Genomic DNA, 24,391 nt, shown 5'->3' on the forward strand with positions numbered 1-24,391 from the left:
TAAACGTTGCCAGAGGGACTTTTATTTTGACAGTCATGGGGACTTTAATGTGGCTAAATTTGTAGAATCACATTGCTAAGAAATTCAGGAAATTTTTTTGACTCGACAGTGTTTATGTCGTAATTGTTGATTTGGTTGTGTTTTACTTAAGACAGTGGCGTAGAATGTGAATGAATAATTGAGTGAGTAATCTCTGTGTTCTATAGGCGCTGGACGACTGTCTACGGACGTAGTAAAGGTGTGTTTATGTGTGTGTGTGTGTTGGGATTGCAGTGTTTCAGATCTCCCTAAGATGGCTTCATACGACTGTAAACACTGATGACTGTTGCTGTTTAAAGATATCAGATTTGTCCAACGTACAACGTACGTTACGAATATATATATATATATATATATATATATATATATATATATATATATAGATAGATAGATAGATAGATAGATAGATAGATAGATAGATATAGATCTCTCTCTCTCTCTATATATATATATATAGAGAGAGAGAGAGAGAGAGAGAGATTCACTGACCAGGCATAACATTATGACCACCTAATATTGTGTTGGCCCCCCTTTTGCTGACCCGTCATGCACTGTGTATTCTGACACCTTTCTGTCAGAACCAGCATTAACATCTTCAGCAATCTGAGCAACAGTAGTTCGTGTTGGATCGGACCACATGGGCCTGCCTTTGCCCCACATGTGTATCAGTGAGCCTTGGCTGCCCATGACCCTGTCTCCGGTTCACCACTGTTCCTTCCTTGGACCACTTTTGATAGATACTGACCACTGCAGACCGGGAACACCCCCACAAGAGCTGCAGTTTTGGAGATGCTCTGATCCAGTGGTCTAGCCATCACAATTTGGCCCTTCGTCAAACTCGCTCAAATCCTTACGCTTGCCCATTTTTCCTGCTTCTAACACATCAACTTTGAGGACAAAATGTTCACTTGCTTCCTAATATATCCCACCCACTAACAGGTGCCATGATGCACCTGTTACCTGATCAATATATATATATATATATATATATATATATATATATATATATATGAGAGAGAGAGACATTATATATGTATATATTTTGTGTTAACAAATATTATGCATTTCAGTGTGCATTCATTGCTGGTATATGAGGAAATACACAGAAATACACTATATAGCCAAAATTAGGTGTACATTTGACCTTCACATTTATGTTTTATCCCCAAGCTGTAGTCACAACATTGGAAGCACACAGTTGTTCTCTTAGTATGTTTTGTGTGATTAAAAATGTTTAATCAGTAACAATGCTGAACAATTCTCATATGGCCGACACAGTCAAGGTTCCACAAACATTTGACCATATAATGTAGTGCTTTTTTCCCATCTTATGGGCCTTCTTACTCCAGCTCCTCAATAGCAGAGTGATACAGGAGTCCCAACTGTCATTCAAAGTTGTTTTGATTTTGTTAACTTCTTAATTATTTTATTAACTCATATTTATTTGCTTGATTATTCTTAATGTTTGCTATGACGTATTAAAAAAGAATTAAAAAAATGAAAATAATATAAACAAAATAGTTATAACCTATCACCTATTGAAAAAGTGCTATAGTCTGAGCGATGGTTTGGATGTTTTTGAATGGAAGGACTGTGTGAAGAGTTATGTGTTTCATTAAAATGCATTTATGTAAAAATTCATATAATTCTCTACTTTCAGAATCTGGCCTGTTTCTGTAAAAGCAGTGTGTGATGCTCCGCTGGATTCTTGGCACTCGTGGCTCACACGGCTCAGCTGAGGTACAAAAAGATTTTTCAACAACTGTTCAACATATATTTTCAGCCAAGTGGGGAAAGTGTACTCGAATGATGTTAAGAAGTAAGAGTGTTTGAGAAAGCAGGGTCAAGGCATTTAGTCAAGTAGAGATGTTATTGCTATTCCATTACACCGATCAGGCATAACATTATGAGCAGTGAGAGGTGAAGTGAATAAGACTGAGTATCTCCTCATCATGGCACCTGTTAGTGGGTGGGATATATTAGGCAGCAAGTGAACATTTTGTCCTCAAAGTTGATGTGTTAGAAGCAGGAAAAATGGGCAAGCGTAAGGATTTGACTGAGTTTGACAAGGGCCAAATTGTGATGGCTAGACTAGACTGGATCAGAAAATCTCCAAAACTGCAGCTCTTGTGGGGTGTTCCCGGTCTGCAGTGGTCAGTATCTATCAAAAGTGGTCCAAAGAAGGAACAGTGGTGAACCGGTGACAGGGTCATGGGCGGCCAAGGATCACTGATGCACGTGGGGAGCGAAGGCTGGCCCATGTGATCTGATCTAACAGACGAGCTACTGTTGCTCAAATTGCTGAAGAAGTTAATGCTGGTTCTGATAGAAAGGTGTCAGAATACACAGTGCATGACGGGTCAACACAATATTACTCAGGTGGTCATAATGTTATGCCTAATTGGTGTATATGCAGCAGCTCTTTGCATACAATAATGCACATACATGTCAAGAGCCACAGTTAATCTCCACATACAACATACATTTGTAAGTATGATGTATCACTGACCTCTGTGGCAAGGTTGTCGGTGACAACCGGGGTGGTTTGAGTGTTTCAGAAGCTGCTGAAAATCTCTTGGGATTTTCCCACGCATGAGTTTACACAGAATGATGCAAAAAACAACGGTTCTGCAGGCAGAAATAGCTTGTTGATCAGTGGAAAAGGTAAGAGGAAATCAGACCAGTTTGAGCAGACAGGAAGTCTACAGTAACTCAAGTCTACCATGTATAACTCATGATGCATGGTAAACGTGAGAACATGCACACACAGAAACATGTAAATGGTGCACAATACACTATATAAGTAGGACATTTACAGTGCTTTAAATTGACAATGCACTACAGGGTTGGACATGGACCATGTAATACACTTTCTCTTGCTCAGGCACATTCACATGTTCTCTTAACCTTTGTTCAAAAGCATTCGAGACTGACCTGAAAGATCTTAAAAGTATGCTGTTTATATAAATATGTGAAAAGATCCAGGGTTTGCCAGAGTTTTATTTGAATCCATTGATTTTTATATCCCACATTCAAGTGTTTATGGCTCTTGGGGGAGCTTAAGAGCACAAACTCTCACATAATTCAATCCCTTTAAGTGCAGTTCAGAAGAAGATGTGCTCTAACATACAACAGTAAATAGTTTTATATGGAGGAGGTGCTGATGTGATGGCTGGATTTTTGCTCTTTGTGTTGTGTGTGATACAGAACCGCTATGCTGCCCTTTGCATCGGAGAGGAACAACCCAAAAACTGTTACACTGAGCTCCAGGTGCTCAGAGGCCATTTTGACATTGTTAGATTTCTGGTGCAGATTGATGACTTCAGGTAAGCAATCCCTTGTGTGTGTGTGTGTGTGATGCATGTTTAGAGCTCTGTTGACTTATACATGTATACATTTAGTGCTGTTTAAATCATCACCCTTGTTGTATAAGAAATCTCAGTAGAAAGAATTTATAACTGATAATGATAACATTATCATTCTCTCTCTCTCTCTCTCTCTCTCTCTCTCTCTTGCATTCTCATTAGCCATTCCTGAGATTGATAGCTGAGCTTGACCTACACTATTAGGGCTAAAGGTTTATGGACACCTGACCATTACACCAATATATGAGCCTTCCCCACAGTGTCCCTTTGTACAATGCAAGGTTTATAACAACATGGTTTCCCAAGGTTAGTGTAGAGGATCTTCAGTGTCCCTCACAGAGCCCTGACCTCAACCTCACTGAAGACCTGTGGGATGAATTGGATTGCTGACCTCACCCCAGGCCTTTTTATCTGATGTCAGGTGTCCACATCCTTTTGGCCACATAGTGCATATCATATCTGAGAGAAAATGTACACAGTCTGACGAGAGCTTAATCCTAAGAAATTTGTGTGTGTGTGCTTGCGCTTACATGATAGTTTTAAAAACAGGCCTTTGCTTTATTTTCATTTCAGATTTGCGTCAGCGGGTGATGATGGGATGGTGCTTGTATGGAATGTTGAGGTGGGACACTTTTGCTTTTCAGATGTAATGAGTGATTATTTGAGTTACTGTATCCTTCCTGTTATCTTTAACCCAGTAAGGCCACCCTCTATATAATAAAAAATATACATCAGGAGGAAAGAAAGCAAATAGATTATTTACAAATACTTTGCATTGACCAGGCATAACATTACGTCCACCTGCCTAATATTGTGTTGGTCCCTCTTTTGCTGCCAAAAACAGCTCTGACCCGTCATGCACTGTGTATTCTGACACCTTTCTAAGAACCAGCATTAACTTCTTCATTTGAACAACAGTAGCTCGTCTTTTGGATCGGATCACACGGGCCAGCCTTCGCGCCCCACGTGCATCACTGAGCCTTAGCCGCCCATGACCCCATCACCAGTTCACCACTGTTCCTTCCTTGGACCACTTTTGATAGATACTGACCACTGCAGACTGGGAACACCCCACAAGAGCTGCAGTTTTGGAGATGCTCTGATCCAGTCATCTAGCCATCACAATTTGACCCTTGTGTAACTCGCTCAAATCCTTACGCTTGCCCATTTTTCCTGCTTCTAACACATCAACTTTGAGGACAAAATGTTCACTTGCTGCCTAATATATCCCACCCACTAACAGGTGCCATGATGAGGAGATCATCAGTGTCATTCACTTCACCTCTCACTGCTCATAATGTTATGCCTGATGGGTGTATATACAGTACATCACAACATGCAGACTATATTAGGGAACTGATTTGTCTATTCTGTAAACAGACTGGAGAGCGGCTGCTAGAATTACGAGCTCATACTCAACAGATCACGGCTCTGACGGTGTACACATGCACCAGAGCAGAAAAAACCCTCACAGCCCTCATAACGGCTTCATCAGACCGCATGATGTGTGTATCCTTATATACATTGTATATACATGCACACGTTTTCTCTGTATGGTCATACATTGGTGTGTAGTGTGCTCTCCTTAACACTGATGTAGCTGTGGGATGTAGATACAGGACACCGACTACGCACCGTGTCCAGTCTACCGTCTTCTGTTAAGGTAAACTGTTTACTCTATACAGGACCTAATATACTTTCTTTTAAAAATGTTTAATCAGTTAATGGTGATGGTGATGATTAGGTGAAGGGAGAGGTGTAGTCTGATTCAACTGTAGAAATACAGAAGTAAATGGAAATTGTGTGTGTGTGTGTGTGTTCTCTTTGCTGCAGAGTGTGCTGGTGTTGGATCATCTAGATGTGTTTCTCTCTGGAGGGAATGAGCTTTGTGTATGGAATAAAGAATTTCAGCTACAGTGTAAGACGAACCATTACAGAGACTCAGGTACACACACACACACACAGTTGTCTAATTTTACTGTAGAAAATACAGTGCCTGTTCCTGATGGTCTGTTTATTTCTTTCTAAAGGCATCACTGCATTGGTGGATTTGCCCAAATGCTGTGTTGCTGCTGCCATAGACAAAGAGATTGGTGAGCATCAGTGAAATATATGATTTTACAATTTTTAAAAAAATCTGGTACATAAAAATGTAAATATTTCTTGGTCCTTAATTTCTACACGGAGCAATGTGTAAAGTTTAACAGCTTTATCCTGCAATGATGCCCATTTTTAAAGTGGTGCTGCACTCGAAATCTGACTTAGAACTGGTCCCAATAATTATTTGCCATAATGCGGCATTTTTAACATCTATAATCCATAATTTAAGTCCAAATTCTGAATTCTTAAGTAAACTATTTATGACAATGTTATTTATGCGGATTTACATCCACATTACTAATAGTACTTATGTTTTTCTATTATTATTTAAAATGTATTTATTTATTATTTCATATTATTTATCCTTTCTGCTAAGACCTGGGCCACTTGACATGTAAAAATGATAATGATGTCAGTTGATAAACTGAAAAGGATGATCTTTACAATTGTTTCAGTAATCTTTAAGCTGAATCTGTCTGAAGCCGAAACGTCGATCTTGGCCGTTCGTCATCTGACCGATCACCAGGACACGATCCGGATGCTTATCAGAGTCAACGGTGAGCCTACAAACATACAACCTACACACACACCCACATACACCACATGTGGATAAATACTTAAAGCATTCACAAAGTGATAACATACAACCCAACTTTTTTTATTTGTTTGGTTTTGTTTTGTTGTGTTTGGAATTGGGGTATACTGTACACTGTATATTATCTCTGTTACCGTTTTTGTTCATAATACACACATAACACACACACATTGCACAAATATCTAATAAAATTTCTCTTACACATTATTTGCTGTAAATACAACTTGCGCATACTTTTCTGTGCACATAGCCGCAGTGGTGGTAGCTCTTTGGTCCTGGGATATGAACTCAGATCAGTAGTCCAACACGTTAACCACTGAGCTAGCCATTCCACCATTTCTTCATGGTCCTTATTTGTGCACAGGACCATGCAGGAGCACGTTTGGGAAATCTTAATGCTGTTGCATGAAAAGATATTCTAAACAGTTGTGTGTTTCCAACTTCGCGGTAGTGGTTTATTCTTTATGGGCACACACTCTTTCCTATTACAGTATATTAGAATATATTGCATTATATTATTTACAGTAATAATAAGGATCATTATTTCAGTTTAGAACTTTGTCCCATGAATCTTACAATCTCCTTTGAGACACCAGCATAATAAGAGTAGGATTATATCTAGGCGTGTTAATACTTTACTGTACAATTACAAGCCATAACACACAAATCTCCTCTCATGATGGTGTAACATAGTTTGAAATAAAAAGGTGTGTTTTGAAAACGATTCAAATGTATGATCTCAATTTAGCGTATATCTTTTATTTTATTGATAAAAACAAGCACACTAAAACTGAAATCACTTAAAACTGCTTATGTTGTTAAAGCCCTTGTTTTTTTTTGCCGTAACTGATTGAGTTCTTCTACTCGTTTGGTAGATGATCTGTTTGCTAGTGGCTCTCACATCGGAGAAGTCATCCTCTGGGATACCCTTGACTGGACTATCCAGGCTTACGAGCGTATTTTATGGGAGGAACCGGATCGAGAGAGTCAATCAGAAATCAAAATGGGGCTGCAGAAACAGAGCGAAGCGTCCATTCAGCACCTGCACTCAGATGGAGAGGTGGGGCTGCTTTCCTGTGGTGACTGGATTATATCTTGGATTTATTAAAACTTTGCTCAGCATCTCTCTCTCTCTCTCTCTCTCTCTCTCTCTCTCTCTGTCTGTCTCCCAGCGAGTAGTTGCAGCAGTGGGCAGTGGTCTGTTTGTGTATAACACAAGGATGAAGACAGTGGTGGCGTATAGGAAGTTTGCGCACGACTCTGATGTTCTATTCACCAAGCTGCTACACAATGGGTACACATTTCTATTTGTGTGTTTTATTTTCAAAATTCAGTAAATGGAGAAAACACTTCACTTGATGGAATTTTGACATATTCTACTATATACACCCACCAGGCATAACATTATGACCACCTACCTAATCTTGTGTTGGTCCCCCTTTTGCTGACCCATCAGGCACTGTGTATTCTGACACCTTTCTATCAGAACCAGCATTAACTTCGTCAGCAATTTGAGCAACAGTAGCTCGCCTGTTGGTTCGGATCACACGGGTCAGCCTTCACTCCCCACGTGCATCAATGAGCCATGGCCGCCCATGACCCTGTCGCCGGTTCACCACTGTTCCTTCCATGGACCACTTTTGATAGATACTGACCATAACGTGTTTTTATGTGTTCTCTTTAAGACAGGTGATGTCTTGTTCTGAAGATGGCAGTGTCAGGATCTGGGAGTTACAGGAGCTTCCCCTACCAGCAGAGCCTGCTTCCTCAGGTGAGTAGGACACACACTGACTTATCAAAACTCAGTGTCTTTATATCACAGAGCAGTACATGAAAGAGGCATCTAGGATAAGGATGCACAGGGGAATACGCATAAAACTTTGAATAGATCAAAACGTACACATCATGTACATAATATTTTATAATAATAATATTTTATTCATGTTTATTCAGTTTCTGTACTGTGTAGTGCATGTGAAGATTTGTTTCACACTGAACATTATATCAGAACTAACTGAAGGGGAATTATGACATATGACATCTCTCTCTCAGGCTTTTTTGGCTTGTTTAGCACCATTGGAAGATCCAGTAAACAGGGCAGTGTGCCATCTAAGAAGCTTCTGGAAGTTTCTGGTCTGTGCTCGTTAGAGTTGGTTGGTGATCTGATTGGTCACTCTGGAGCTGTGCAGGTATTCTATACACATTACATTAACAAACTTGATGAGCAATGAACTCTGTCTGGGTTTGGTCTCATTTTATACTTACACAAGACAGAAATGCATGAAAATTGTTGACCGTCTAATAGGAGGTGTTTGTGTTTCTCTGTAAAACATGGTTGTGTTAGGCATGTCTTAATCACCCAAGATCCAATGGTGTCTTTTGGTTTTTAGATTTATTTCTCTGTGCTTTAGTTAACATGGTCAAACAGCTTGGGACATTTTGGACAATTTCATGCTCCCAACTTTGTGGGAACAGTTTGGGGATGATCCCTTCCTGTTCCAACATGACCGCACACCAGTGCACAAAGCAAGGTCCATAAAGACATGGATGAGTGAGTTTGGTGTGGAGGAACTTCACACCAGTCCTGACCTCAACCTGATAGAACACCTTTGGGATGAATTAGAGCGGAGACTGTGAGCCAGGCCAAAACTGGGACGTCTGTTTATGTTTCTAGAAGCGCATTTGTGAGGTCAGGCACTGATGTTGGACGAGAAGATCTGGCTCACAGTCTCCGCTCTAATCAGGTTGAGGTCAGGACTCAGAACTTGACTGTGCAGGCCAGTCAAGTTCCTCCACACCAAACTCACTCATCCATGTCTTTATGGACCTTGCTTTGTACACAGTCATGTTGGAACAGGAAGGGGTCATCCCCAAACTGTTCCCACAAAGTTGGGAGCATGAAATTGTCCTAAATGTCTTGGTATGCTGAAGCATTAAGAGTTCCTTTCACTGGAACTAAGGGGCCGAGCCCAACCCCTGAATTCAATGATTTAAAGGGGTGTCCCAAAACTTTTGGCAACATAGTGTACATTGACTGCATATTTTATGACCTACTAAATATTATTTTTAAAAAAGCAAATTTTGTGCTTTGGAGCAAATCTCACTCACTATATCTCCTAAATATAAATATATTTTCATATCTGTTACTCGTGTTACAGTTAACAGTCTACCACAAGAATCATACCACTTGAAAGAACATGTTTTAACTAGCCAATGTGCAAGAGTAAGGATTTTATATGTTATAGTTACTCTGCTTGAAATGGCTACCTCATTTCTATATTCCAGATGTTTCTGAGTTTTGCCAAAAGGGGAGTGGTCACTTGCTCAGCTGATCATCTGCTCATTGTGTGGAAAGATGGAGAAAGAGAGTCACATCTGCGCAGCCTCGCTCTGTTCCTGAAGATGGAGGAGAAAGGCTGTCTCTGAAACTTCTCACTCTCACCTTACCTGACAAGGTGAGGAACGGGATGCCAGGTTTTCCAAAATGCAGCCTGTGAAGAACACTGGAGATTTTTAGTGAAACAGATAAAATACTACTACTTTTGTTTTTAATAAGCACGAGTGCTTAAGAGAGCTCAGCTCTCCAGTCGTTGCATCTGTGAATGCCTCTACTGTTTAATAGGTGTTGTTATTGTTGCCTTTTTATTTCTTGCCTTTTACATGACGACACCTGTGATTGAACAAAAAGTAAGTTACTGTTACTGAGCATGCTTCGATTTTAATCCAAAGTGACAGATTCACTTTTAAACTGCTGTCGATCATTCATAAGCATTTTTGACGAATCATGTTGTGTGGATTTTTATTCGATTTATGAGTTGTAAGTGAAGACTTGCACGAAATATGATTTAAAGTTTTATTAATCAACAATATTAACACCTATTAAAGAAAGCCTATTTTTCGGGGGAATAGGCTCTGGATCCACTATAACTCTGACCAGAATAATCTTCATAATCTCCTTAGTATTATGATTGATGGCAAAGATAGATCACATCAGGTGTTTTTTTTTTTAATATTAGGAGAAAGAGATCAACCCCTCGCCTTCAACTAGAGCTTGTCCGATCACAAATTCAGCCATATGAGCACAGAACCTTCAGAGCAAGCAACCTAGAACAAACGTTCCGACTAGAGGGAAAAGGGCTGGACCCTAGGGTGAGTTTACTCGTGATTTTAGCCAGTTGACCTTAACTAGCTGCCTAAAACACAAGCACTTTATGAAGTGTAATGACTTAATCCCTGATCGCTCAGTGTGCTGCTTTATTTAGAGCAAGGTTTGAGTGTTATCTCTGCCTGTAGCGCAAGTCTGAAGGCTGGTAGCTATCTGAAAATCTTTCACTGCAGTTTACGATTACACGATTGCTGACGTGATTCACAGCAAGAAATGCCATGTTTTTCACAACGAACTCTATGTTGAAGATTTTTATTTTCATTTTTCCTTTTTAAATGTTGCATCCTTGAACTGTCTCAAAAAAAGAAGTGTTATGGTGATGGTTATACTTCTTGTAAAATGCTATAGAGAAAAAATGAAGTGAAATAAAGCATCCATTATTCTTAACAGTGTTTTAAGTATTTGTGTGTTGTGTAACTGATCGGATAAAATGGCACCGTTCCTGCCTCCATTATTATCAAGGCTGACTTTAATTATGATTATGACAATATCTTGGGTACATTTATGCAGATATACAGTATGTGCTGTCTGTGTCGTGTTTCTAAATATTCCATATAAACAGACAAGAAGTAGATTAGGTTTACTATCAATTCTGTTCAATTCAATTTATGTGTATAGCAGTTTTAACAATGGATATTGTCTATACAGAAGTATAGAAACAGAGAAGGGGAAAAAATTATAAAGTTAAGCTACTATAATCCCTATCGTATCCCTAATGAGCAAGTCTGAGGCGACGGTGGCGAGGAAAAACTCCCTGTGATATGAGGAAGAAACCTTGAGAGGAACCAGGCTTAGAAGGGAACCTCATCCTCATTTGGGTGACACTGGACAGTAAATAATGTAAATGTAACTAATGTCCTTTCCACAACAGTAACCAAGAATGAACCAATTAATGACTCCTAGGCATAATGTCAATCCGTGTGCAAGTTCAGTCACCCATGAGCATTTACTCTTCCCTGAGATTAACTGGGATACAGCAGGACACAAAAATACCATGTTTATTAATAGAAAGGTTCTTGATCATTCTTTTTCAGGGTCGTTTTGGTTTAAATTGGGCTCATAGTTTGTTCATATCTAGGGAAATAAAATCTATATATATATATTTTTGAAAATTTTGTAAGCAGGTCCTAACATAACACCAGCCACACCTTTATAGACCTACTGACAATGCTGGCATTTCTGCCTGTCTTTATATACTGTATATAACATGGCAACCATGTACACAGTGATGCAAGTGTGACTGAAATGGTTATATGAAGCTGTGAATACAGATCACGTTGTTAAAATGATCATTTCTGCCATTCGGAAGACACTCTTATCCAGAGCAACTTATAATTTATCTCATTTTATACAACTGAGGGTTAAGGGCCTTGCTCAAGGGCAGCTTTTGGTGGACCTGGGATTTGAACTCCCAACCTTCCAATCAATAGTGCAACACCTTAACCACTAAGGAACCACATCCCATTATTAATCATGTGAATGTAAAAACAAACCATTAAAAAAATGCACCATACTATTATTCACAGCTTTAAGAAGTTGTGCCCAAGGTCCAGCCATTAAAGATAAACATTAATGTTAGAATTCAGCTTGATGTCCAGCTTGTTCCAAATCCTTACAGTCAAAACATGAGCTCTTCTCCCTAGTACCTCTCACAAAAAAAAAAATACAAAACTTGCATCACAGTGGAGTTTCAACTCACTTGTTTTGATACGTGATTTATTTATGGGTCAGGAAAAAAAATACAAATACAAACTGTATCTGTACATCAGACATTGGGGGAAAAAATATGTAACTTTCTAGATCTTGGATGCTTTCTGCACATCAGATGATGTTCAATCCTGATACGAATAGTCACTGTTCTTTCACATAACCATTTCATATATAATTCAGGTCTATTCCGATGTTCGGATTTATTTTTATTTGATTATTTCACATTGGCCCACATTCTACTGCTTTGAAGAACAGAGCAACATTTATTAACAAAACTATACAAAGCACTGGATACAAACAATATAGAATTCTTTTAATGTACAATTTATTGTGTATTTATATATTCCACATTCACAGTAAAATGTGTAAACACTTATTTACTCAGTTCCTTGAGTCAGTGTTACTTCTGGAGTGCTCTCCTCAAAAGGAGTAATCATTATACTGTAACCTCAGACTGACTTTAAATCCAGGCTCAAGGGTCACTCAGTAGGATGTCTCTAGAGTCAGTCTTGTCTTGACTAAGATCCGCATGTTGGAAGCGCTCCCTCGCATGATCCCAGTTCTGCTGCCTTCTACTCCGTCCAGCTGGAACCTCGTCCACTGTGAAAATCGCTCCACAGCCCAGACCAGACTGAGGGACTCGGACCTGCACGTCCACCTACACAGACGATGAGAGAGGATCAAGTGATCAATGGGTGAGGATGAGTCTGTGTGTAAATATTTCAACAGGATCTCTTTACCAGAGAAGGCATCTGAGTCCATGTACATTTGTTTTTTTTGTTTATAATCCTAGCCATTAAGGATTAGCTGGCTTGTTAATTTGGTGTTTTGTTGTCTATAAAACGTTACTGAAATAAAACCGTTATATTCAGAAATTACACATTCAGACATGGCCATCATTATATTGACTGTGTGAGTGTGTGTGTTGATTTACAGGCTCTGTAATGCCTCCTCCATCTTTGCCTAGTCCTTCTCCACTCTTCCATCCCATTCGCTCCAACATCTGGCGACCCTTGTTCTTGTCACTGATTTCCCTGCACACACACACACACACACACACACAGATTTCAGTGATCATAACAGAAAGAATTTCTGAAAGTCCTACACGACCAACATACTGTAAGGACTACATTCTACATCCAGCCACTATTTTATCAGACATTACTGCACAGTGAAATTCTTTCTTCGCATATCCCATGCTTGGGGGTTGTGGTCAGAGCGCAGTGTCAGCCATGATGCAGCACCCCTGGAGCAGGGTGGGTTAAGGGCTTTGCTCAAGGGCTTAACAGTGGCAGCTTGGCGGTGTTGGGACTTGAACCCTGGATCTTCTGGTCAATGACCCAGAGCCTTAACCACTTGAGCTACCACTGCCTGGAGCGCTGACAAAAGGCTAAAAAAAACCCCTCTGATATCAAACAATATCTTGACCGTGAAATTATTAGGTTTAAGTAAGGCATTTTATCTCACCGCTGTGAATCAGGTGCAGCATCGGAGATGGAGTTAAAACACCATCATAACTTACAGGAAAACTACAGCTCATATTTTTCCCTGTGTAGTCTGAGTTTTTGTTCTCTAGCCCATCATCTGTTTTTTATTTCAGAGCAGTGACTGAGATGAATCCCATTGTCTGGAGTGTGAAAGCGACGTACACATGCACAGATGCAGGAGCGTCGTCTCTGTAGAAGGTTCCCTCACTTCCCACCGTCTGTCTCCGGTTCTCTGCTCGGTCTTTATACTTATTGCTCAACGCAGAACCGCCTTCATATGCACTGTTCTGAAAACACACACACACGAGTTTGCAAGACACAATGGAAAGTTATAGGTATCCTTTGTAATGCAGAAAAGTTCACAAGGCACATTTTTTGCATACAGATAAAAAAGGCAGACTTACTTTAAGGCCATATTTAAGTTTCATCTGCTTGAGCTCTCTCTGTCTCTGCAGCTCTTTGTCCTCCTTACTCAGGACAACAGCTGAACAAAAACATGCACACACAGATCAGACACTCAGAGAGCAGAATTCAGTACAATTATTGCTCTAAATAGTTGTCTTATTAGCAGTATCATGTGATTCATTATAGTACGTAAGGATATATACCAGTGTTTTCTTCTGGGCGGCGGTAGCTTAGGTGAGCTCGCACCTGTCCAGGTTCACAAGCATCGCATGTATCCGAACCCATGTGAATGTGAAAGGATAAAACCGTCTCGCCCAGCTTCACCTCATCACCGTGCGTTAAAGGGCAGGGGTCACAGCGCACTTTAGGCTGCAGACAAATACACACAAATAAAGACACATTATATTCTCATATATTTTTCACTATATGACCAAAAGTATACGGACACCTGACCCTTATACCCATATGTGTTTGTTGAACATCCATCCTAGATTTCATCAATTTCATTTGTATAGCACTTTTAACAATGGACAGCTTTCACTTTCCTAGAAACACTTTCTAATCATTTTTGGAATTGCGGGAATTTCAGCCCATTTTGCCACAAGAGCATTAGTGAGGTCAGGACAGTCAAATGTGACCACAGGCCTCCGTACCACACAGACAAACTCTTGCAGAATAAAAGCGTCCCTAAACCCAAGCCGCACTTTTGTCTGTGTGTGTGTTCTGTCTTCTGCTGCAACTTCCTGGTGGTCCTCTGATCCAAAACCTGATAATGCACTTAGCCCACTCTCAGCTAGCACTAGATGGCCACCTGGTGGCTCACAACACTTTCCAAAAAACTAAGGGATTGCTTCCACTGGCCTGGCATGCATGCAGAAGTACAGACTTTCTGCCAGTGGCCCCCTCAGAGCCAGAGTGCACCTCCCCAAAGAAGCCCACACTTGCCCTGCTCATTCTGTGTCCTTTCAAAAGCATGCCCTTCGAAGGGCTGCTCCCAAAATCTGCCATACTAGTGATTGTGGACTACTGTACCTGGTACTCTGAGGCCACTCTGCAAGGCCACCACCAATAACAATGCCATTCAATCTACAAATACACTACCAGTCAAAAGTTTGGACACATCTTCTAATTCCATGGTCCTTCCTGATGTTTATTTCTTTCTACATTGTAAAACAATGCTGAAGGCGGCTGAAATACACAATAATCTCGTTTGATCAGTTGATATTGAGATATGTCTGCTACTGATGCTCTGTAAAGCCTTCATAACGGCTCTAATCTGAGGTGCTGTTAATTGGTGATTTCTGAGGCTGGTAACTCTAAATGAACTTCTCCTCTGCAGCAGAGGTAAGTTTTGGTCTTGCTTTACTGGGATGGTCTTCATGTGAGCCAGTTTCATCATGGTGCTTGATGGGTTTTGCAAATGCACTTGACAATACTGTTCTTGCAAGAACTATTCCAGAACACCTGACCTTCGTGTCTTAAAATAACAACTGACTGTTTTTTGTTGTCATTACATATGGATTACTTAAGTCCATGTGTGTTATTTCATAGTTTTGAAATCTCCAGTATTGTTCTAGAATGTGGAAAATAAATCCCTAAACAAAAAACACTGAATTAAAAGGTGTGTCCAAACTTTTGACTGGTAGTGTATATTCAAAGCAGAAGACTTCGCCCCCTCATAGCAGCAAGAACTAAGGGAGTTGGTGCATGTATTTTGAACTGAAACAGGGCTGACACATTTGGTGCCACAAGACCTCAAACCACACCCGCTCTCTCTGCTGCTGCCATGACAGAGATCCTTCACCCCCGCTACTCAAGGAAGTGTCCCGGTCCTCCCACTGCCACACCTTGCTACCGGCCTGCACTACATCACCCAGCCACATTCTTCACTGCTCTCTGGACCTGTAAACGGCAACCCATACCCTTCTGCACCCCATCTTCCCTTTTCTTTCCTAATTACGAAAATAAAAGTCTCCCTAAACACCAACCCCATTCATATCCAAGTCTGTGTTCTGCCTGCTGCTGCAGCGAGTTCAACAGAGAGGATCACAGGCAATGTCAGTGTTCCCATTCATCCCAAAGGTGTTCAATGGGGTTGAGGTCAGGGCTCTGTGCAGGCCACTCGAGTCCTTCACTCCGTCCTAAACAAACCATTTCTTCATGGAGTTTGCTTTGTGCACATGGACATTGTCATGCTGGAACAGGTTTGAGCTGGACCCCTTTAGTTCCAGTGAAGACAAATCAATATTAAAGCTATAACATATAGAGACATTCTAAACAATTGTGTACCTTCACCTTTCAGGTAACAATGTGTGGAAGGCACACGTATAAGTATGATGTCCACATACTTTAGGTAATATAGTTTATACACTATATTATGTTAAGAAAACAACATATATTATCTAGCCTTATTTATGCAAGAGGGAATTGTGAATCACAGCTAAAATTGTTTACTACAGGGCTAAACACTGCAAACTGAAAATGTTGCTTCATCAGTGAATGTCAAATGATTTTTCTTCAAAAGACAGAATACAATGCAACAGCCTGCCACAAAACCAAGCTAATTTCTTTCTTTTTTTTGGAAAACATTATACAACTTATACATAGCATATAAACAGAAAAGCAAAAAAAAAAACAGCACATGATATATGAGGTGGAGATACCTGTAAAATTCTGTTGCCATTGAGCACTGTGCCATTCTGACTGCCGCGGTCTACCAACATGTAACACTGCTGATCCTGATCAAAATACACCTCTGCATGGCACTGTACACAGAAATACAAACACCACATTAAAACCTCTGCATGCATCTGCACACACACAGATACAAGAATAAGTAAGCATGAGTCAGAGCGAAACTGCATTAAAAATTCGTGTTACATATTTCATAAATATTCAAAACTCACATGCTACATTTAGATATACACGATATAGAGGAGACAGTAGAGACAACTGGTTAAGAATATAATTAGGAGGTCAAAGCATCAGTGGACAAAGCATCAGTTTCTTGCAGTGGGTTACATGGACCCTGATGATCACTGGTATATTTTAATAACATATTCAGCATTTTGTTGACCACAATTTAGCATGTTTAAATTAACAGTAGCCTACTGATTGCTACACCATGACTTTTCCACCCTCATACCATTTATTCAGACCAAACAACTTTCTTTCTGTCTCCCATAGACACTAAATAATATAGACAAATCATTAAAACCATGGTTATATTTTTAATATATCGGTATCAGACATGTTGATTCCGTTCATCCTTTTCTACAGCTATCTAAAAGCAAATAAGAATAAACTAGACTGCTTCGTTTGAGAGTTGAGGGTTTAACTGCATGTTTAAGCCTCGTAATCCTGACAGTTCATACCTTACTGACTCCTATCTCTGGAATCCTGATAGCATGGTCCATATCCTTCTCCCTGCAAATGCAAACATAAGACATTTGTACAATATGATGATATCACGAACGGCTGAAACACATGTTGGCGCCTTACTGACCGGCCAATAGTGTTAATGCTGTCAGCTGTAAGGATAAACAGAGTGCCGGGCTGCAGGACAGGAGAGCGAACCACAATCACTCTTACACATGGAGGCCATCCTTCTGTAACACACACACACACACACACACACACACACACACACAGAGTGTTTAAGCATCTAGGAAACTAAGAAACTAAGTAATAAGGTTCATACTGTAGGTGAAAAGGCAGAACAACTGTAATATGTTGTTTTATACATCTGATTATTTCCATGATTATTATTATTGCTGATTATACACAGAGGAATGTATTTACTAGAGAGAAGAACATGAAAAACTACAAAGTCTTACATTTCCTTGTAGAAAGAAATGAAAGAAGACTTAATAAATAAAAAAAAATACCTTTGGGTATCAATAAAAATACCTTTGGGTGCTAAATCACAGCACTGAAAGTATTTTTTCTCCACAAAAAATTCAGTCAGAACAAAAAGCAATCAGTGATACAGACTAAATAGCAGCTGCACTGCCAATGCTAGCAAACTTGTTTATTTCCACACTTAAAATAAGGAGTTAAAAATGAGCTGTCCGTAAACATAACATATCTACTTCACCTTCTGGCAGCATGTCTCTCTCTGGGCTGTATGAAACTGGAGAGGTATCTGGAGGAGGAGACGGAGATGCTGAGGAGGATGATGGTGAAGGATATTTCTTTTCCCTGGACTGTAAGATCTCTCCTTCTTCTGGCTCACTTTCAGCATCCATATTAGCAGTGTGTGATCCCCAATCTCTGTGGGTGTGTGACTGCTTCTTATTCTTCTTCCTCTTCTTTTTCTTCTTCCTGTCTTCAGAATGTGTCCTCTTGTGCCTGTGTAACCTGCTACGCGAGTGAGATTGGCGTGTCTTGCTCCGTGAACGAGACAGACGTGTCCTGCTTCTTGAACGAGACAGACGTGTCCTGCTTCTTGAACGAGACAGACGTGTCCTGCTCCGTGAATGTGATCTGCTCCGTGAACGAGATAGGCGTGTTCTGCTCCTCGAACGAGACAGGCGTGTCCTGCTCCTCGAACGAGATAGACGCGTCCTGCTCCGGGATCGAGACAGACGAGTCCTGCTCCGTGAACGAGATAGCCGTGTCCTGCTTTGAGAGCGTTGTCCTTTTCTCCGTGTGACTGTCTCACCCTTCTTTCCTGTGCAGTGCTCCTCCTGATCTTTTACAGCTTTGGGCTTCTCTTTCACCCCACTGTGGTTCTGTTAGGTGGGAGAAATTCAACCAATTAGGACAGAGAACTGGGATATTTCTGATTGGAGAGGTCAGCAGAATGGGGTGGGTGGGTTTCAGGAGATTCAAGCTCAAAAAGACATATAAGTTCAAAAGTTCTGTATGCTAAGTAGGAGCATGATTTTCAGAGATTCTTTCAGTTTCTTAGCTGCCTCAGTCAGGTTAATCAGAGTTAAGAGTTAACCAAAGCTTATAGTTACAAATGAATACACAATCTGTTAATGCACAGCTGCATGAAATTGTCCAAAATGTTTTGGTATGCTGAAGCATTAAGAGTTCCCTTCACTGGAACTAAGGGGCCAAGTCCAACCCCTGAATTCAATGATTTGGAGGGGTGTTCCAAAACTTTTGGCAATATAAATATAGGATAATTCAACAAATATGTTTCCTCATTAGATATTAATCAATCATTCAAATATAAAAGGTTGCATTTTTTCCACGTCCTTTTACTGAAATTTGATTTAATGATGCCATGAATAATTAATTATAAAAGTCATTCTTAATTTATTATATTAAAGTGCTTTGCTTTGCAAGAAGCATTTTTTCTGTTCATTGTTTCATATAAAATACTATGATTGTGTGGGTCTGCTCTGCTGCACACATAAGGAGATCTGTTTAAACACTATAATACAGGGCGTCTACATGTCAGCCCTGCTCTGCACAGCTTAAAGTTTTCCCTGCTGCTGACATAACCAATGTTATGTCCTTAATGATCTGGGTCAGATGTGTTGCATGTTGGAAAACTACTGTGCGGGGCAGAGCATCCCCAAGACTGTAGGTTTTGAACCCCTTGATGCAAGGGGCCAAATGCTGCAAAATGTTCTTACTTCAACTTAAGCCAAATTTACCTGGGATTTAATCAGGTTTAAGCATTTAGCCTGGGCGTCTTGTTTCTCTGTGCTTCTTTTGCTCTTCCATTTGTTTCCATTCTCCTGGTCATTTGCAGTTTGGCCTTGTTGAACTGTGGACAGCTCAATTCGAGAGTGAAATTGGTACTTTCCACTGGTGTGGTCATAGCAGTAGTAGATGCCTGTGTTGGCATCATAATACAGCTGACTGCTCTGAAAACAGAAAATTCACCAATTAGGTTCAATAGACAAATCCACATATTACCTACTATTATGGTATAAAAAATACTAATTACCATTAATTCAAGCATCAATAAGCCTCTAGTAACTGTTACTGCAAGTAATATATAGAGCAAAAACAGTGCTATGATGAAACTTACACATTAATTTAAATAAAATAAAAATGCATATTATTTGTTTCCAGGTACATACAGTAGAGCCCAAATGTTTACATACACCTAAGCCAAAGGTATTCAATTACAGATATATCTTCACATATTTCATGTTACTATTTATTTCTTTTCCAAGTCATTAAGAGCCTCTGCTTTGCTCAAATCAGCAATAATTTTCAACTTGAGACAGATTTATTTCAGATTAATTGTGCTACATCAGAATTCCAGTGGGACACATGTTAACATCACATTGACTTTTTAAACAGTCTACAAAATACCAGAAATTGCTGTTTCTGATTGACCAACTATCATAGGCTAGGGCGAGAACATAGAAAACAGAGAACAGAAACTGAGGTCTAAAACCACAAGAGCTTGTCATGAAACAAAGCTATGGGTGTGGCTTAACAAGAAACACAAAGCTTAAAAGAAGGCCTGGGTGTGATCTTAGGATACAACAGTGATATTTTGCGGCAAAGGAGTGACATATGAGGATTTAAACATATGGACAAATTGAAAGGGGACAACAAAATATGTGAGAATACAATCAGGAGACAAGGCATAAAAAAACAAACACAAGTGGCAAATGAAATAAACAGAACAGGGAAGTGGAAGTGAGGTGGAAAACTGTGAGAGCCCCACCAAAGGGCTCACTCTGGCAGCATTACCTCTCTGGGTCTCCCTCTGGGGTCCTATTTCTGTGGGCAAAATTGGATGCTAAAAATTGGGTCATCTCCAGGTAAAAAGTTCCGCTAAAAGTTTTAGTCTCTCATACCACTTCTCAGAAACTTGGGGGTGGCTTTTGTCAGGGTTGGACATCGGCCTCAGGAGGAACTGCCTTTTCAGGTATAAAAGCTAAGGTCTGGGAAGCCACGACATTGGCCTCTGAATGCAGCCTTGCTTGGGACAGGGTTTAAAAGGCCGCCACATTGGCCTTGGCAGGGAGCCTGTGGCTCAGAACAGGAAGTGGGAGGCCACCACGAGGGCCTCTGTGGGAAGCATTACTTGTGACTGGGTACAGAAGGCCACTACATTGGCCTTGGCATGGAACAGGGCTTTGAACAGGGCTTAGAACCTGTCTTAGGAAGCTACCAATTTGGGATCAGGTTGAAACAGGGCTTGATACAGGGCCTGGAACAGGGCTTTGAACCAGGCTTGAGAGGCTGCGTCTGGAGAGAGAGCTTAGTGCTGAAGCTTGTATTGCCGGCCTGTCCATGGAGCAGGGCTTGGAGCTCTGCACTAGAGGCAGCCTTATTGGCCTTTTCATGAAACAGGGCTTGGACCTCAGCATTCCTTCTTCATGGAACAAGGCTTGGAGCTGCCTCATTTGCCTCTTTGTGTAATGGGGCCTCAGGAGGATTGTTGGAAGCCAACCTGTAGGCCTCAGGAGGACACTCCTGAGTGTTGGAGGCCACCCCGTTGGCCTCAGGAGAGAGTTCTATGTTGGAGGCCACATTATCAGTCTCATAGTAGCTCATGAACAGGTGATCTTGTTCGCCTCTCATGTTGACCCTTCCCAAATAATCCTTTAGGGGAGCGTTGGGGCCCTGAATACCCCACTAAGTTGGCACACAAAATCTGAACACTTCAGAAAAGCCTGGGCCATTAGCATGGACAATGGGAACTTCAGTTACACCAAAGGACGTATTGTGAAATACTAGCTGAAGGCTGCCCTAAGCATTTGATTTAAATTCAATCAAATAAAAGGAAATGACACGAAATAGTAAGAAAGTGTATGTAAACCTTCTAGCCACTGAAAATCTCAAAGTAAATAAAAACGTAAATAAATCTTAATTATTTTAAAATGACTGCTTATAAAAATAGATACTCTGATTGATGTAATCCATTCTATTTATAGTGCATGGAGTTGTAAAAATTGAGTTTGAATCACTCTGAACCTAGTTGTATATAAACTTTTAACCTCAACTGTAGTTGAGAAAATGGTACATATTAGCTGTAAACAGTGCAAAGTAGCACCTGCTTACAACCTTTTGCTTATTTTCCCAAACTACCGGCAAAGAACTGCAATAAATACAGTGAAGTGTATTTCACAAGAGCAGATCCAGATAAATAGAAATAGTTTGTCAGGATTGAAGGAGAGCAGCATACCGAGTCGTAATAGAAGCCGGTGGAATGGTCATAGTACATTCCTGAGCTCTCGTCAAAAACAAAGCCTGTCTGAGAGACCGCCTCTTCTGCTGTGGCTCTCAACATCGCCGCTATGGATGAGCTGCTGCTGTCGACCACCTCACACACACACACACACACACACACACACACACACACACAGCATTACTATACTGATAATGTCTTTTATTAATATTGTGTGTTGGAAACTACTGCCTTGTTTTGATTTACAGTTAATATATGTAACAGATTTTCAGACCACAAAATCTCCAGCTCACCAGTCACGTGATGATGCCATGTTAAGGGAGATGGTATTAATTGCTCTTAGAGTGAAACAAATGAATATATTTACAGTTTATTTGATGTCCAACCAATTAATTCGATAAAAATGGGAACTGGCTAACAAGGGGATTATTTTAAGTTGTTATACAACATATCTAATCTTATAGAAAGCTTACCTTTCACTAGGTTAGTAATCTGTTCTAGCTAAACCACGACATTAATATGCAACATGTAGCTCACTTCCCAAAACACAAATTCCAGGGCTGAACTGCACTGAATGTGGAGGAAAAGGTCACCTGCTTCCATCTGCCTTTAGAACAGATTCTTATACAGAACTGTTAAATTTGAAAATGAATAAAGAGAAGTACTGGGAAGTGTGGGCGGGATAAAAGCCCAGTAAATATAAGAATATCCTTTGTGAACATTTATTCATTATTAATATGACAAATGGCTATTCATAACTTTTTGTACGCCTTACTTATTACAGATCCCCCCATGCTGGAGCATTTCACTGTGTCTGAGCTCACCCCTAAACTACAAATCTCAGTGAAACATCATGTCTGAAAGCCCAGCAGTGATTCTTGCGTATTGTGTACTATTATAATATTTTTAATATTTTAGAAAACTGGATCAATTTGCTAATGATTCTGAGCTCTATTCAACTTGAAATGTATTATAAAGCATCTTTAACTCAAAATAATCGTAATCACTGATATGCTTCTGTTTGTACACATACTGTATTTCTGAACAAATTCAGTAACAGTACAGAACATATGCTCCTGTTACCTCTGTGTCAGCCATGTTGGTCACTTCATCTGACTGCTGTAAAGCTTCTGTCTCTGTTGTAACGGGATACATTTCATAGTTCTCCTGACTTTCAGCAGCAGTGTTGTACCCAGGTTCTGCAGCAGCCTGATAGTATCCACTGTAGTAATAGCTGTAATCTAAAGTAAGGACAGAATAACAGTCATTTTATTGACCAGATACTTGTGAATACAGTAATCCCCCACTATATTGCGGTTCATTTATCGCGGTCCCGGTATATTGTGGATTTTTATTTGGAACATAAATAAATTTTTTGCGGATTTTCCTGGTAAATCGCGGTATCCGCAAACCTTATAGTCAATTGTTTTTATGTTGAAATAAAGTAATTTATTAATAAAAATATAATTATTAATTACAAAATATAAACATGAATTAAAATAAAGTAAAATGTTGATGTATTTTGATGATAAATCAAAATACAGTGCGGCTGGAGGAACGAGTCTGGCCAATCGGAATGCCACATTCATTTAATCACAGTTGTGATTGGCTGCTGGCTATGCGTGCAGTTGGGGAAAGGGAAGCAGAATTTTCCAGGATCCCAGTTTTTCGCGCGTCACTGTCCCGAGTGTTTGCTTTTGTTCTGTGTACGCTGTATTTTTACGTTTTTTCTGCAAGCCCTATTATGTCGCCCAAACGCTCTGCACCTTCTAAGGCTCCTGGCAAGGAACATACATACAGTACTCACTATAAATGTGATATTACTACGAATTTACCCCAAATTCATCTCGCTATATGCTTGCAAATGTTTTCTGTGTGTGTTTAAAGAGGGGGATTACTGTAGATGGAATTTGAATTAGTTTGTTGAGCTCTCACATTGCTCATTTAGTCATTATAAGAATTTAACATGGTTAAGAACACTGGTAACATGAAACCTTATTCGGATTGGATTAGTTTTACAGGAGGCAGCGAGGGAATGTAATTACTACTGGAGTATTTCTGGGATTTTAGTATCATCCAAATCAATCATGTTAGTATTTTACAGAGGGAATTTTTTTGACACTTCCTGTTCAGTCTGAAAAGACTGTCATATTTTACCTCCTTTAAATGATTAGAAAAATAATCCCTAGTAACATAGCACCTATTCAATCTAATATTTTGGTTAAAGATTTCATTAGCTCCTCTTGCTTCCCTCTCCTGCTCAAATCAACACAGCCAAGCACTGACAAATGAAACATAGAATATAGATTATTAAAAGAATATGTTAGAAAAGCACTGCTTTTGTGACCTAGACACACACTATGATCATGTGACAAACTAATGATCACCTTGAACAGCCATGTCCTCTACAAC

The 24,391-nt window shown here is 40.0% G+C and overlaps 2 protein-coding genes across 2 annotated transcripts in view; one reads left to right on the forward strand and one right to left on the reverse strand.

Annotated features, from left to right (window-relative positions):
- The first annotated feature begins 42 nt into the window (after nucleotides 1–42).
- Nucleotides 43–10,651, forward strand: wdr41 (WD repeat domain 41). The gene is made up of 14 exons (XM_058416494.1): nucleotides 43–238; nucleotides 1,700–1,779; nucleotides 3,247–3,365; nucleotides 3,978–4,026; nucleotides 4,785–4,913; nucleotides 5,005–5,067; nucleotides 5,238–5,349; nucleotides 5,435–5,497; nucleotides 5,960–6,061; nucleotides 6,975–7,159; nucleotides 7,272–7,393; nucleotides 7,785–7,870; nucleotides 8,152–8,288; nucleotides 9,385–10,651. The coding sequence occupies exons 2-14, from the start codon at nucleotides 1,732–1,734 to the stop codon at nucleotides 9,523–9,525; spliced, it is 1,356 nt and encodes a 451-aa protein (XP_058272477.1). The 5' UTR covers nucleotides 43–238; nucleotides 1,700–1,731; the 3' UTR covers nucleotides 9,526–10,651.
- A 1,308-nt stretch (nucleotides 10,652–11,959) lies between these two features.
- aggf1 (angiogenic factor with G patch and FHA domains 1) overlaps nucleotides 11,960–24,391 on the reverse strand; it is a 14,001-nt gene continuing 1,569 nt past the window's right edge. The window contains exons 4-15 of the mRNA XM_058416406.1: nucleotides 23,063–23,220; nucleotides 21,977–22,114; nucleotides 19,479–19,691; nucleotides 17,963–18,599; nucleotides 17,372–17,474; nucleotides 17,241–17,292; nucleotides 16,530–16,631; nucleotides 14,070–14,235; nucleotides 13,866–13,945; nucleotides 13,624–13,748; nucleotides 12,909–13,008; nucleotides 11,960–12,632 (exon numbers count right to left, since the gene is read on the reverse strand). Of these exons, the coding sequence (XP_058272389.1) occupies nucleotides 12,447–12,632; nucleotides 12,909–13,008; nucleotides 13,624–13,748; nucleotides 13,866–13,945; nucleotides 14,070–14,235; nucleotides 16,530–16,631; nucleotides 17,241–17,292; nucleotides 17,372–17,474; nucleotides 17,963–18,599; nucleotides 19,479–19,691; nucleotides 21,977–22,114; nucleotides 23,063–23,220 (2,060 nt within the window). The 3' untranslated portion in view covers nucleotides 11,960–12,446. The remainder of the gene's footprint in view (nucleotides 12,633–12,908; nucleotides 13,009–13,623; nucleotides 13,749–13,865; nucleotides 13,946–14,069; nucleotides 14,236–16,529; nucleotides 16,632–17,240; nucleotides 17,293–17,371; nucleotides 17,475–17,962; nucleotides 18,600–19,478; nucleotides 19,692–21,976; nucleotides 22,115–23,062; nucleotides 23,221–24,391) is intronic.

Source organism: Hemibagrus wyckioides, linkage group LG18, assembly GCF_019097595.1.
Source record: "Hemibagrus wyckioides isolate EC202008001 linkage group LG18, SWU_Hwy_1.0, whole genome shotgun sequence".
Lineage (NCBI taxonomy): Eukaryota > Metazoa > Chordata > Actinopteri > Siluriformes > Bagridae > Hemibagrus > Hemibagrus wyckioides.

Excerpts from the sequence above, each read along its gene's own strand:
- wdr41 (XM_058416494.1), top strand. The coding sequence starts at position 1,732 with ATGCTCCGCTGGATTCTTGGCACTCGTGGCTCACACGGCTCAGCTGAG. Across the intron at positions 1,780-3,246 it reads GCTCACACGGCTCAGCTGAG|AACCGCTATGCTGCCCTTTG; the intron begins GTACAAAAAGAT and ends TGTGTGATACAG. Across the intron at positions 6,062-6,974 it reads GATGCTTATCAGAGTCAACG|ATGATCTGTTTGCTAGTGGC; the intron begins GTGAGCCTACAA and ends CTCGTTTGGTAG.